Below are 14,347 nucleotides of genomic sequence, written 5' to 3'. Positions count from 1 at the left end.
TTTTGGGCTAGACAACTATCACGTCCTGGTCACGCCGCGCTCGCCGCTGGATGCGGGCCTTCAAGAGCGAGTGCATCTTGCGGTGTGACTGGAAACAGCGAGCCTACATGAACTGCTTCGTTCTGAGACACGGTTATTACCACGCCATCTGCGCAGTATGAGTGAGCCCTATTGTGTGCACCTGCAAAAGTCCCGGCTCTCGTCATCCATTGATGTTCCTTCAATGTCTTGCCTAGGGTGTGCGATGATGGATGCAGGGCGCATGTGGGTCTGCCAAGAACGAACGTCAGGCTCGCGCCTTCCCTCACCTTCGTGTCCAAGGTTAGGTTCAGATCGCTAACCACACCACACCGAGGTCGTCGCTACGACTCCGCCTTCTCTCCGCCAACACATACCGCGCCTTGCCGTGCGAGCGCGACCGCTTCAGTGCGCAGTCAGCCTTCACCCACCCGTGCGATGCGATAGCGACAAGTCGAGAATCGCCCAGTCCCTGCTTTGACCTCCTGCTTGCGATCAAGGCCCATTCACGATACTGCAGCGTGCTCAATCGACTCGCGCCTCTTAACCGTGTTCTTCGCCGACAGACCTTTGCGCCTTGATTGCGCGCCGGAATCTTTCGCCCGTTGCGATTAGTCGGAAGCCCTTGGAGGCCGCCCTCGAATAATTCCCCTCGGCGCACCCGCTGCGAAACACGATTGCGCCGTACACGATCCACGCCAATATACTCGCGACTGCGCGCCGTAATAACGTGGCGAGCGCGCCGGCGCGCTGCATGACGGTGCCCAGACTATGCCCGGCATCCTCATGATGAACCACAGCGTGAACGACACAGTAAGAGATGGAGAAAACAAGAAGCGCTGGTCTGATGGAAAGCTCGTCAACGGCATCGATGGGCGCAGCGACACGGCCGCCATGAACGGGAACATCGGGCCGGCCACTAATGGCACTCCAATTGCGCCCACCATGGACCAACATCCAGAGGAGGAACCCAGCATCACCCATATCGGTCCAGATGCCTACCACCCTCTGTCGAAGCTGCTTGCACGTGTTGGTCAAGAATGCTACAATGCGCTTGAGGAGACTTTACACAAGATGTCTGGCATGTCATTAGGCCAGCAAGCCAATGGAGCCATGACTAACGGTGTCGTATCACAAGACAATCCAGAGGTGAACAAGCGTAAGAAATTGCTTTTGCTTAAGTTTGCACAAGAAAACCGGGCCAAGTTCATAAAGCTACTGGTATTGACAGAATGGGGCCAGAAGTCCGCGGTTGATATTGGCAAGGTCATCGACTTGTATGCTTGGGCAAAAGAGCAGGCTGCACACATGGATTTCGCGGATGAGCAGGTTAATCAGATCAAGATCCTCTCGGCCTATGCTAGGGAGAACAATCCAGACATCAGGACTGCACTGGAGGTGCTGTCGGTTGGAAAAGCATCCTGGATACCAACTGTGCGCACACCCACTGAACGTAGAGATCATTCAGTACTGACAAGTGACAGCTGGATTACATACCACCTGATCCCATTTCCCCAGACAAGGCGCTTAAGCTCTTACGTACCATGAACACTTCTCTTTCGATACGGCTGAACGTACATGAAACCCTTCCCCGACACCTTCGGAACTGGCGTATACAGTCAGGTCGTGCAACTTTCGTGATTGAGAATGAGATGGAATTCGATGTGGTGTCTTTTGTTGAAGATGCTACTGATCAGTGGTGGTTTCTCGACCTGCGGTTACTGTTCGCCTCTGCACCAACGATTGCAACGGGCAGTAAATTCTGGGAGCAACTCCAGCCTCAGACTGATTACGTCTTGCAGCAAAAAGGCCTCAGTGGGCTCTTCGACTTCTTGCATAACTTCGTCCTTACCCACAAGCTCTCAGTGCTGCGATCGCAAGCGGTCGGACTGGCGCGCTCAGGCTCACTGAAGGCTGAGAAGGTGCATCGCGAACTCGTGGTTCAGTACTGGACCGATAGGCCAGGGAAGAAGAATTGGATAGAGTTCGGTACAACAAGTAATAAGCCAAAGAACGGAAAGACCTCCTGGCGAGGTCCACCGATACCATCCCTGACAGCACGCTGGTTTCGCCAGGGGAAGGAGGTTGTGGATGTCGATCTTGGAATCGACTGGAAGGACCTTTCGATGGACACAATACTCAAACGCGTCATCGCACTCCACACGGCGCAGATACTACAGTCGACGAGACAGCATTTCGATCCGAGACTAGATGTACAATCTAGTTTGTCTGGATCTGAGCCTACCGACTGCAGCCTCACAGCAACCCTAGGAACGCAGTCGAACTCCGTCGCGCTATCGATGGAGCCGGTGACAGGCAACTACATCGTACAACCCGCCAGCGCACTCTCTGCCAGAGCTGAGTTTGCTATGAATCAGGGCAGAGAGCCGATGCAGATAGCAGGCATACTCACATCGATGCTGTCGCAGATGCTCCGGGATCAGATCCAAAGAACTGCGCAGCAAGTAGGGTGGCAGCGAATTACAAGACAGGCCCTCCGACCAGACACAGTGAAGGCAGCTGTGAAGTCAGATGTCTTGGAATATGCCATGTACAGTCCTCGTGGCTGGACATCGAAATGGGCTCTAGCCGCTCTCGTGAATACTGCAGGAGAGTCATGGTGGATATTCGAGCTGGGATCCAATGGTATCTCGATCGACTATGCCGAGCAGATCGTGATGGACAAGCATGATGGTACAAGTATAGCTATCAACCGGGACACCCTCACTCGTATGGAGCGTGTGGCCATGCAACTTCTTTCCTTCCGGGTCACGGCTCGTGAATTGGACAGGGAACACAAGGTGTTTTCGCTGCGCCACGAGTGCGGTACAAGCACCAACCCTACTGAAGTCAATCATGTCGTTCAAGGATGGGCATTGTATCTGCAGACGACCGATCTACTCACAACCAATTCCGGAGAGCGACCATGGCTCGAAGACGGCATTGCTATTACCTGCGAGGGACTTAAGAATGACGGTCGCAGCGTTTGGCACATCGCCTCCGGTCGTATGGTCAAGACTGCAGCCGCAGACATGCAAAAGCTGATGGCTGCGTCTCCACAAAGCAGCTTCAAGTTCACAGCAGACGGTAACTTCAGGATTCTTCTAGCGACTCCATTCGGCAGCGACATCCTCGGCGAACTTCGAGCCCGACTTCGCGACGTCAACCGCCTACGGTCATTTGCAACTACACTCCAGAAACGCGAGATGCGCCTAACATCCTCTTCCTTACAGAAGGTGCAGTTCCAGTATGGGCCGTCTCCTCACACCGCAGCCGTGTCCTTCGCCTCTGAAAGCGAAGTCGCCATCGATATCGCCCCAACAAATCCACACTACCGCATACACCGCCTTCTTACGTCCATTGCTAACGACCGTAATCCGTGTCTGCCACTGCTTCCCTACGGCGACGCAAACGGCCTGGACCACTTCTGCACTACGCTTGTCCTCACGCGCTCCCTCCTCACTGTTCTCCACGAACTTGAGACTGCCACGCCTGGCAACATTCGCAACCCTGCCGTTCATGTCCATTCGGTTTTCAAGTACCGTCTCACCTACGAGAATCCGCTCTGTACATTCGATATTCGCCTTCAAACTAAGAATGATAAGGTGTATTGGTTCATCGAAGACAACTTCAACCACCCGCCCGACATCCGCGCCACACCAGAAAGGAATGCTCGTCTAAGGCGGCTAGAGAACCTCCAAGAAAAGCTGAAAGAGCTGTTCAGGGACCGCGCACCAGGCTGGTTCGGCACCCGCAAGGGTATCGTCACCGAGCTCGACGCCACCCCCGACGCCCTGCGCAAACTCAACGACACAGTCCTAAGCTGCAAAATGGACGGCCCCTACAAGCCCCCACCGCCCCTCGAGATCCCCCAGCCGCAGCCGCAGCCCCAGCAGCCCAACGGCAACACCCCCAAAATGCAGCGCCAGCCCTCGCAGCAGCACCAGCACATGCAGCAGCCCCCGCAGCAGCGGCCCCAGCAGTTCTCGCCCCAGATGCAGCGCAAGCCGCAGCCGGGGCAGCAGCCCGGCGCCCGCCCCATGCAGAACGGTCAGCGCCCCACGCCCCAGCAGATGCAGCACCTCCAGCAGTTGCAACAGCAGGCCCGGGCTGCGCAGCAGCAGCAGCAGGCGCGCCAGGGCAAGGGCGATATCATCGAGATTGATTGATTGAGTGAGTGAATGAGTGGATTGATGCGATTCGGCGGGATTTTTCAGCATGCATATATTTACTTTTTGCGAGGCGCTGGGCGCGGCTTGGTTTCGTGATTCCCGGTACAGCAAGGCAGGGGGACATGGGTGTGCGATAGATGTATGATGGTGAGAGGGTTCAGGGGTGGTGCGGGAGCGCACGTGGCGACGAGGGCATAGATAATGAAATGAAATATCACAAGTACTTTGTGTGTTTTGCGTTCTTTGAATCTTGTGTCACAGGGAAGAGGCACAGCGCGATGTGCTGGAGTCGAATACACAATATCTGAAAGCCGTACTAGGCCTGTATTCCATCCTTTCAGCCCTAACAACACTCGTCATAATAACGGACGTGAATAATCCTAGCCGACAAAAACACCACCCATGCGTAATAATACCAAAACGCCTTATGAACAGCACACCTCAACAATTCACAAGTCTCTACCTCGCGAGCCTCGAAGCAATACCCGGCCTCCTGCCGCTCTGTCTGCGCATGCTTTCTAGCTTCTGCTTCAGCTGTTCGTGGATCTTGCGGTTCTGCGCCCAGCCCTCGCTCAGCTTCTGCATGCGCAGCGCGGCGATGACGGCCAGGGCCGCCGACTTGAGCTTCGGACGGCGCTCGTGCACGGTGATGTCGGGTGTGATTCCCATCTGCGAGATGAGGTTGAGGTCTTCTTGGTTGCTGCGGGGTGTTAGTGCTGGAGGAACGAGGGGAGGGGGAGAATGTACCATTCGTTGTAGGTCTGGATCTGCATCAGGAAGAAGCGCTTCTGGTACCCGAGTGCTTCGCGGAAGGATTCGGCTCGCGAGCAGCGCGCGCGGAGGAACTGGATTTGCTTTGCAAGGCCGTTGATCTCCTTGACGTGGCGCTTCTCAAGAGCTTGGGACTGTGCATCAATGTCGTATGCCTCGTTTTGCGCCTTCTGCTGCACGGCCTTAGCGGAAGCCTGCAGCAGGCGGAGCTGCGATTCCTTCTCGCGCAGACGCGATTCGAGGTCGCGAAGCTCGCGCTCCAGTGATGACATCTCCTCGCGCTGCGCAGACTTGATCTCGTTCTGGGTCTTGCGGTGCTGTGCGTCTTTCTCGCGTAGGCGAGCCTCGAGATCGTAAAGCTTGTTCTCCAAGGCTGCCTTCTCTTCCCGTTGAGACTGAGATGAAGCGACTTCGCTTGCTTTCTCGCGAAGCATAGACTCCAGAACAGTGATCTTCTCCTCAAGTGAAGCCTTCTCCTCCAGAACCTCATCAGCATCTTCCTGAAGGACCTCAAGCTCGTCCTCATACTCCTGCTTTTGTCGGGATGCCATTTCTCTCAGCTCTTGGAGAGCTTCAAGTCGCTCTTCAGCTAGCTGCTGAATGGACTCGACTTGGCCCCTCTGGGCATTGATCTCCTCGCGCAGAGCCTCAAGATCATCATCGCGCTTGCGAACAAGATCTTGCATGACATCAATCTGGGTCTCGGGCTCGTCGGCGTGGTTCCGCATGGCGTCCAGCTCAGCATCTCGCTCGGAGACTGTCTTGCGAACCATTTCCAGCTCTCGCGTTCGGTCGCCAAGGTCACTCCTAAGCCGCCTAAGCTCGTCGAGTGCTCCCTCTTGCGCATCGATCTTCTTCTGCAACGTAGCAACATCTCGCTCCCGAGACTGCATCGCTGATTGGAGGCTTGATAGATCGCGGGAAAGAGCATCTCTCTCTCGCGTGATCTTCTGCAGAGCCTCGATCTGTGTATCATTGCTGGACATAGTCGAGCGCAAGGCCCGCATCTCGCGCTCGATGTTATCGCGCTCCTGGCGTAGGGTGGCGACTAGAGCATCACGATCGTCGTTTCCTCTGTTGAGTCTGTCGACCTGCGCATCCTTGTCGGCCATCCTTGATGTCAAGCTGTCTCGCTCTCGTCGTAGATCTGACACCTCTCGCGAGAGAGTATCGTGCTCCCCAAGATCACGGTCTTTCCGTGTGGCAGTCTGTCGCAGTTGTTGTAGTTGTTGCTCGTACTCAGAAGCGTCGCGCTGAAGACGGGCGACTTGCTGCATCGAGTCCTGGAATTGTCTGCGGTAGTCTTCAAGCTCGTCAGCTCTAGACTCGGCAGCATCAACCCTCGATTGGAGAAGCTCGATCTCGACGCCCTTCTCTCGTGCAACATCAACCACCTTCTGCTGAGCATCATGCGCAGACTGTCGTGCAAGTTGGACCTGGTTGTCCCCCTTGGACTCGGCAAGCTGCACGCGCTCCTGCAGAGCATCGAGCTCGGCATCCTTTTCGTTCTGGATCGTATGCATGCGTCGCTGTAGCTCTTTGATGTCGGCATCCTTCTCTCGTTCGAGCGATCGCAAGCGTTCTTCAGCGAGTGCGAGTTCGTGGTGCTTCTGTGTTTCCGCTGCCTCGAGCTCGCGCTCCGCCTCGTCAAGTTGCTGCTCAAGCTCGCGGATCTCCTGGTCGTTGCCATTCGCAGAAGCATCGAGCCTATCCTGCAGCTTCTCAATCTCTGCTTCCTTCGTTCGCTCGAGCGACCGCAGCTGGTCCTCTAGGTCTTCAATTTTCTCGTTTTGTTCCTCGATCCGCTCGATCTGGGTCTGCAGCTGTCGCTGCAGGTCGACTGTGTCTCTGTCTTTTGTCTGCGAAGCCGCGTGAAGTTGTGCTTCAAGCTCAATGACCCGATCCGCCTCCTTCTGCAGCCGACGGTTCTGCTCCTCCAATGCAGCGATCTTCTCGACCTGCTCGGAAAGTCGGCGGTTCTCCTGCTCCAGCTCGCTCACGCGTTCTGCTTGTTGGCGCAGCTCGCGCTCGCTTTGCTCGAGCTCTGCTATGTGGTCGGCCTGTTCCCTCAGCTGTCGGTCCTTCTTCTCGACGTCAGCAGACGACAAGCCTTGCGCGTTCTTCAGCTTGTTCTCCAGCTCCTCGATTTGGTCCTCGTGTTCGTCGAGGAGCTGGTCCCGTCGCGACATCTCAGCCTGAGCGCTCTCCAGTTCGGCGCTGACCTTCTCGAGCTCGTCTTCTGCACTGCGCGCCTCTTCCAGCCTCTCCTCCAGGCTCTCGATCTCTGCACTGCGCTCATCGGCCAGGCGGCGCAGCTCGTCCATCTCTTCGCGCATGCCGGCGTCGGCGTGTCGCTTCTTAACCTTCTCAGCGTAATCGCGCAGCTGCTGTTTGTAGCCCTCGAGCTCTTTCTCTGCTGCCTTGAGATCCTTCGAGTATTGCTTGATGTCGCGCGACATGGTGACCTTCTCCGACTTGAGGTTGACGTTTTCTTCCATCGTCCTGACGTTGAACTCTGGCCCCATCTTCTTAAGGTTCTCCTCCAGAAAATGAATCTTCAGCTTCAGGCCGAAGTTCTCCTTGTCAATCTGCTCGAGACGCGCTTCCTGTTCGCGTAGGGTGAGGACGTTGCCGTTTCCGTTGCCCAGGTCGAGCTCACCCTCGCCACGCCGTGGCAGGGCCATGGGCGTGCTCATCGCGCTCGAGCTAGGGTCCGGCAGCTGTGTGCGGCCGTCGATGGAGTGGTCGAAGGAGCTGGACTGGACGTCGAGCGCGCTGGCTTCGGGCAGCGGGGAGTCGCTCATTCGGAAGCCATTCTTCAAGGCGGCGGGGGTGGTCATCTTGCCGTTGAGCAGGCCGGAGACCTGGCGCGTGCGGTTGGCGGTTGCGCTCTTCAGCATGGGCGTGAATTCGTTCCTTGCATTGGGGTTGCGCAGGGCGGCAAGCGGGTTGCGGGGTGTGCGCGCGCCGCTCATCTTCTTGAAGAGCTCGTCGCGGCCAGCAGGTGCCTGGAATGACTCCTCCCTGCTGAACGAGAGGTCATGCTGGGTGAGGCGCGTCGCGTCGCCCGCGTCGGTGCGCGGCGTCGCCGGGAGAAAGTTCGCCATTATTGATGCTTTGCTAGAGGATGCGCATGAGTGAGAGGAATGTCAGTCGCCGGCGTGTGGGCACCTCGGTCGGCAGAGGAAGCTTGTTGACTGCTGTGTATTGTTTGTTGTTCGCGCGCATCTGGCTTAGCGTCCCAGAGAGGCAGGGCCGAAAGGTGGGGCGTTCTCTCAGCCAGTCACGTCACTAGTTCGCCGCTCCATCCCATCTTTTTGTAACTGCGAGTCGATAGTCCTCACCACTCAACATGGATTCTGGTGATGACCTAAAATGGTTCGGTGAAGGCTTCGACGGGTTTCCGAAGAAGCTGCCGGAGGACGTCGTAGAATACATCATCTTCATCATCGACGCTAGGTTGTCGGACATCCAGACGCGAGAACGTTTGCAGGCTTTTCAACGTGCTCTGCAGGATCTGAAGAAGCGGTTCTTGAAAGAGTATATCTGGCAGCGAGACGAGATCAAGCTCGACCTTGTGCGGGAACACGACCGCTGGCTCCTGAAAGGGCAGACCAACTACGGTGATAGTGTCGCTGATGAGTGGTTGATTGTATTCTTCTTGCGCGAACTGAGTAAGGAATTCAAAGACGCCTGGATTCGCATATACGACACAGATGGCGAGTTCCTGCTCATTGAGGCTGCAAACGCGCTGCCAAAGTGGCTCACGCCCGAGGTTGCAGAGCACCGAGTCTGGATTAACACGCATCGTCTGCTCATCACACCTCTAGGTAAAGAGGAGGAGCCAGCACCTCTGCAGCTCGACAAAGCGCTCCAAATATTGAAGGACACGCCGGGACGACCGCAGCAGTATCTGAAAGTCGAGAAAGAGGCCTTCCACCGCCTGAACAACTACCCGTCTGCTATCACAGAGAACCAACACCATGCCACCCTCCCCCTTCCACGCAAAGTGGCACATATCCTGCACACGAATCCGTCGTATATCTCTCCTGTCGTGGAAGCCTTCTACCTCCGCGATCCGATATCCTTGCGGCTGCTACAACCTGAAAAATCCAAGACAGCACTCACGTTCCCGCCCGAGGACTTCGTATCTGTCAGCGTCCGGTTCACTAAGGTTCTGTACGCACAACTTCTCGGCCAGCACTGGAATCCACCACCGCAATACGAGGCCGCCATCGAGTCCCTGACGAAGTCCGGCCACCCGCAAGAAAAGAGCGAAGTATCCATCAAGCTCACCGCCGGCATGCAGATGCTCGCCTCGCACTCGCTCTTCGCCGACAAGCAAGTCGTGCGCGAGATCAGCCTTCTGCTGGAGGATCTCGAAAGCGGCGACGACGCGCTGCCCACCGATGCCGAGATTGCGGCGTGGCCAAAGCGCGAGGACGACGAGAGCTGGCTCGACATCGACTTCTCCGAGTTCGAGAAAGAACTGCAGGGCAAGGGCGGAGAGAAGGGGTTCGGCGACAAGAACGCCCAGGACAATCTGAAAAAGATGGTGGAGCGCTTCACCACGTTCCTCGCCGACGACGACGCCGGACACGAGGGCGCAGACGCACACGAGCGCGACCCGATGGACGAAGACAACGACTCCGACCCCGGCCGCGGGTGGGACGACCCGTCGGACAGCGACTCCGACTCCGACGGCGACGGCGACAGCGACGCCAACCCAGCAGCCCCAGCACCCGACCCGCCCGCCTCCACTCCCCCCGAGAACCCCCTCCCGCGACCACCCCCCCGCCCCCAGCCCGACCCCGACTTCGACGCCGACTCCGACACAGACTCAGCCTCCACCGACGCCGACGCCGAGTACGCCGAGTACGAGAAGTCGTTCGCGGCGTACATGACGCTGCCGGCGCACGAGAAGGCGCTGCTCACGGACGACGCGCGCACGCTGGCGCTCGCGCAGGACGCGGAGGTCGAGGAGGAGGAGGAGATTCGTAAGCTGACGGCGGCGATGGAGGCGGAGTTGTTTGGGCACGGGGCGCTGGATCTTGGCGCGGGACGGGGCGCTGCGGGGAGGGTGGTGGAGGGTGGTGCGAAGAAGGGGGGGAAGGCGAAGGCGAAGGACAAAGCGGAGGACAAGGCGAGGGAGAAAGGGGATGTCAAGGGCAAGGGCAAAGCAAAAGCAACCATCTCCTTCGCCTCGCCGGACGACGACATCGAGGAGATCAACCGCGACGAGAGCGCTTCCGACGACGAGGAGATCAACGACGACGACTACACGCTCGTGCAGAACATGCTCGCAGCCTTCAAAGGCCAGGCCGGCGCCGCAGGACCCGCGGGGAACATGCTGCGCGCGATGGGGATCCAGATGCCACGGGACGCGGACGACGAGGTGGCAGGTTCTGGGAGCACGGGCGGGAGCGCGGGTGCGAGTGCCGGTGCGGGAGGGAGTTCTGGGAGCGCGGGAGGCAGTGCAGTCGGCGAAGGCAGGGCGACTGCGAATCCCCTGCGGAGGCCGGACTGGTACATGAAGAAGTAGGCTCCCTGGTGACGCCGTTGCACGCACACGCTATACCTCACTCTTGCAGTCTAGTCTAGAAGTACTAGAATCGACACTCAAAACACCACACCACGACGAGACGAGATAAAACAGGGTAGTGTGGTTTATTATATACACGCTTACACTACCCAACTCGCCAGCGCGCTGGCACATGCTCCATCCACAGCAAAAACACAGCGTGTCCTTGTCCGCACCCCACCCACCCGACACCCCCGTCTACAGTAGATCTACGCATATGTATCCGTCGTCCCATTTCTGCACCTCACGTACCTCAGAAGACCCGTGCGTAACCCCCCCCCCCCCCCCCCCCCCCGGACCCACGCACCAGGCCCAGATCACCATGGAGGCCTGCGGGGGATCGGAGGATCGGAGGATCGGCGCTCGGCAATGGCGACGCGCTTACTTCCGGTATCTGCTCGGATGGTGCTGTGATGGGTGGGTTGTGGCAGCAGTATGTGCAGTGCGGTGTGGACCAGGACCAGGACTTGTGCAGGGCGTGTCGCAGGAGGATGCTGAACTAGTGGGGTCCTGTGTGCGAGGTAGGTCAGGGCGTGTGGAAGCCGTGTTGTGAGACAGCCCGGGATGAGGGTTTGGAGTATCAGTTTGCGCCGTGGTCTCGCAACGCACCGCGCTGCCCCGCGCTCCACAGTCCACGCACACACTCGCAGACCATTGCATCTGCATACATCTCCCGACGGCAACACACTCCGCCATTCCACGACTCGGCCGACACCTGCCAGACCCCCCCTGTGCGTCTCCACGCCAAGATCCGTGCGTTTCTGCATCTTCGCGCACTTCCAACTGTGGCGGAGCGACGCGTAGGATTCCACCGCTGTGCATGTGCTTTGTGCTTACCGGGCTTACCTACTGCTGCACGTCAAGGGTGCGCAGCATATGCTTTGTAATCGGCATTCGACTCATCGACTTGTCTTACTCTGCAGGCAGCAGAATGAACGGTGGCATGGTGCTCGCAAGCGGAATTCAGCGGTACGGTAACCAACTTTAGAAGTGTCAAGACAGTGCAGGCGGGGAGGTGCAGTGCAGTGCAGGCTATTGCCCCAAACGAGCATCGCGCCCAGCACGCAAGAAAACTGTAAGGTCTGGAGCAGCGCTGCGCCGTGGCCAGAGTGGTGCCCGGAACTCAGCATCGGTGTTGTGTGCTCGGGTCTGAGGTGAGCCTCGCTTGCCATACATACCCTGCCATACCGTGATGCTGGGCTGGAGATCCAGTGTCAGACGTGGACAGGTGTGAGGGTGTAATGCAGCATACTATGGTCTTGTACATGCTGCTTAGCAATCCGGCGCAGGTGGGGCTCGACTTCGCTGTGCTGTGTGGCTGGCAATGGGTATGTTATGTCCATTCCTACGTATCGGGACGCATGGTGTAACGGGACGCATTCTCTTCCGGACCCTTGGACTGTCCGCATCTTGCTTGTATTTACACAAGCGCAACACGCATCTACTCTGTGGCTCTTGCTCTCCTAGCACATCAAATTCCAACACGAAACGGCGCGTCATTGACTATGCTGTCGCTCGTTCTGTCAACGCCATCTCCCAGCTCTCCTCTGACAACCCCTGCTCGTCCGCGATGGTACACTTCTGCGAACAGCTCAGTAGACTAGAAATGAAGCTAGAATAGTAAAAATTAAGACTGCAGTGTTAGAATGTTGATTTAGAGTGATAAGTATACATCCCAGCAGTTTCTCCGCGTAAATAGCAAGATCGTCAAAAACGCCTCCTCGAATACATGCGCCGTCAGTGGCACTTGACAAGCAGGCAGCCTGCAGTAGCGTGCTCAGTAATGTCTGCTCCAACCGAATCTGGCACTATACCCATAACAGAAGCTGCTGAATGCAGTTGTGGCGCATGCCTACAGCTTTTCGTAAGCGTCTACGATTATGTATTCATTCTGCTTGCACTAACCCTACAAGTAACGTGAGCATAACGCTGAGGATCCACTAAGTAGCAGCGATTCTCGAGCTGTGTGTGCGGCAGAGGTAGCCCGACTGCTTGTCCGTATCCCACCCACGTTTATGAGACTGAGAGAACAGTAAAATGGACCAATCAATTAATGCGCTATAGATTGCGGCAAATCAGCCTTGCTCCGCCATGGGTGGGCAGTGCATCTGCTCAGATCTGTTATGCTGGAACAAAAGTAGCAGCCTTAGAGAGCAGTTTTGCCTAATCATTATTTGTATAAGTTGCTGTGTTCTGTGACTTTGGACGTATATAAGAGTTTCCTTGCCTACAATTATCTTTATTAGCCCTATTTTACTATGTCATCACCGCTAGCACACCTTCCGTCACGGCCAGAAAGAGCCCGCGTCAAACACTCAGAAAACATTGCGTTGGAGGCGACAGGGTTCCAACCTGCTCTACAGAGCGGCCTGAAGAAGCCCAAGAAAAGAACACGGCGACGGGCTATGCACGAAGTTTCACTGAAGTCGTCTTTACCAATGCCGTCCAAATTGTCCGAAGACCCCATCTTTACTTACTTCCAGGAGGAAACTGAGAAGAAAGACGGTGCAAGCTGTGTCTTCTTGCTATGGGGTTCTGAAAACTCTGAAAGCTTCACAACCTGGGCTGTGGACGTTCCGATTACCGACGTTGAAAGTGAGCAAGATATCTTCGATTCATTAGCCAAGAGATATCACAAAGAACTCGGCCTCTTGCGAAGGTGCTTTTCCTTCAGGAAATTCAATAGACTCAGGCCCGCCACTGTATGTTCCTACCGTCTCATAGCGTACTCATCTGTACTAAACCTAAACATAGTTTCGATTTATCTGTCGTTCCTCGAAAAAGTTTTTAGTCTTCGTTGAACCTTTAGACCTGGACGACTGGCGCAAGAGCTACTCTGAGCAACAAGAAGAAGCGACAAAACTCATTGAATCGATAGAAGACTTCGATTCCACCGATTTTCCAGATCACTGCTATCGCGACAACTCTGGGGAATACAATCATTGCAACAGCGACTGCCCAACCAACTCTTCAAAACTCTCCGGTGTTTCGACCTGTCCGTTCCAGGAATGGGACAGGTGCAATGATCAGATACGTTGGATTAAAACCGCGTCTTTCCTTTCTTGCTACTTTCACAACCCACTAGGTGCAAGCTCTCAGAAGATACTTAATGGCTTGAGTAATCATCACTTCATCCACCACTATAGGTAAGTCTGAGATGCATATGCTAAAGAGATCCGACTAACATGAGTATCACCAGGAACATCTGTTTGCCCGCCGTCGAGTTTCGACCGCAGAACAGATATCTAGAACTACATGGCTTGTACGTTGAGACTGCGTGGTGTCCTAGAAAATGCCTCTGTGTATTTCTAGGTATTCTCCTTTCTGTAGTAATTGGAGGAAAAGTTTTCTGGGGCAGCTGGGAGATAATATTCGGCGCTGGAAGCTTCATTGTCGCTTTGCTGATGTTGGTATTGACGGTACTTAATTTGTATGATGTCTGACAGATAGAAAACGCGATTAACGCAATAGTGTGAGTGCATCTGCCCCTCCATTGTGTAAAGCTATCGCGAAGGGAAATTGCGTTATCGTCGAGGCTGGTAATCGTCGAGGCTGGTAATCGTAATAAAGCCTTCATCTTAGTACTTCAGAAGACGCATCAACTCGTGTGGTGGGCTTGCAGTAGGAACGAAACACGAGGCCTGTAACAGCCTAGTATAACGAGAGTGCGATACTCGTATACGCCTGCAGAATGTTAGCCGCAGGGCTGTAGAGCGCCTGGCGCCATGTTAAGAGCGTCCAATATTCGACCAGCCTTATCCGTGCGGACGACAGGGCGGAAGATCAGAAATAGCAGAGTGCAGCG

General features: G+C 55.9%; 4 protein-coding genes across 4 annotated transcripts; 3 read left to right on the top strand and 1 right to left on the bottom strand.

Moving 5' to 3' along the window:
* Positions 1-565: 565 nt before the first annotated feature.
* Positions 566-4,426, top strand: C7974DRAFT_148967 (mediator complex subunit MED14-domain-containing protein). The gene is made up of 2 exons (XM_046135727.1): positions 566-1,452; positions 1,503-4,426. The coding sequence occupies exons 1-2, from the start codon at positions 790-792 to the stop codon at positions 4,185-4,187; spliced, it is 3,348 nt and encodes a 1,115-aa protein (XP_045999033.1). The 5' UTR covers positions 566-789; the 3' UTR covers positions 4,188-4,426.
* Positions 4,418-8,154, bottom strand: C7974DRAFT_390323 (uncharacterized protein). Its single transcript, XM_046141457.1, has 2 exons — positions 4,938-8,154; positions 4,418-4,890 (listed from the first exon to the last, which is right to left on the bottom strand). The coding sequence occupies exons 1-2, from the start codon at positions 8,066-8,068 to the stop codon at positions 4,650-4,652; spliced, it is 3,372 nt and encodes a 1,123-aa protein (XP_045999032.1). The 5' UTR covers positions 8,069-8,154; the 3' UTR covers positions 4,418-4,649.
* Positions 8,155-8,167: 13 nt separating this feature from the next.
* C7974DRAFT_470658 (SGT1 family protein-like protein Sgt1) lies at positions 8,168-10,821 on the top strand. The gene has a single exon (XM_046146472.1). It carries the CDS (start codon positions 8,314-8,316, stop codon positions 10,501-10,503), a length of 2,190 nt encoding a protein of 729 aa, XP_045999031.1. The 5' UTR covers positions 8,168-8,313; the 3' UTR covers positions 10,504-10,821.
* Positions 10,822-12,800: 1,979 nt separating this feature from the next.
* On the top strand, positions 12,801-13,985 carry C7974DRAFT_374445 (uncharacterized protein; the record flags this gene model as incomplete). The annotated part of the gene is made up of 3 exons (XM_046140152.1): positions 12,801-13,244; positions 13,297-13,688; positions 13,742-13,985. 3 exons carry the CDS (start codon positions 12,801-12,803, stop codon positions 13,983-13,985), a joined length of 1,080 nt encoding a protein of 359 aa, XP_045999030.1.
* Positions 13,986-14,347: the final 362 nt, after the last annotated feature.

The sequence above is a fragment of the Boeremia exigua genome, assembly GCF_020726555.1.
Source record: "Boeremia exigua strain MPI-SDFR-AT-0100 chromosome Unknown C7974scaffold_4, whole genome shotgun sequence".
NCBI classification, from domain to species: Eukaryota; Fungi; Ascomycota; class Dothideomycetes; order Pleosporales; family Didymellaceae; genus Boeremia; species Boeremia exigua.
Note: the sequence above shows the minus strand (reverse complement) of the source record. Positions and strands in the feature narration are given on the sequence as shown.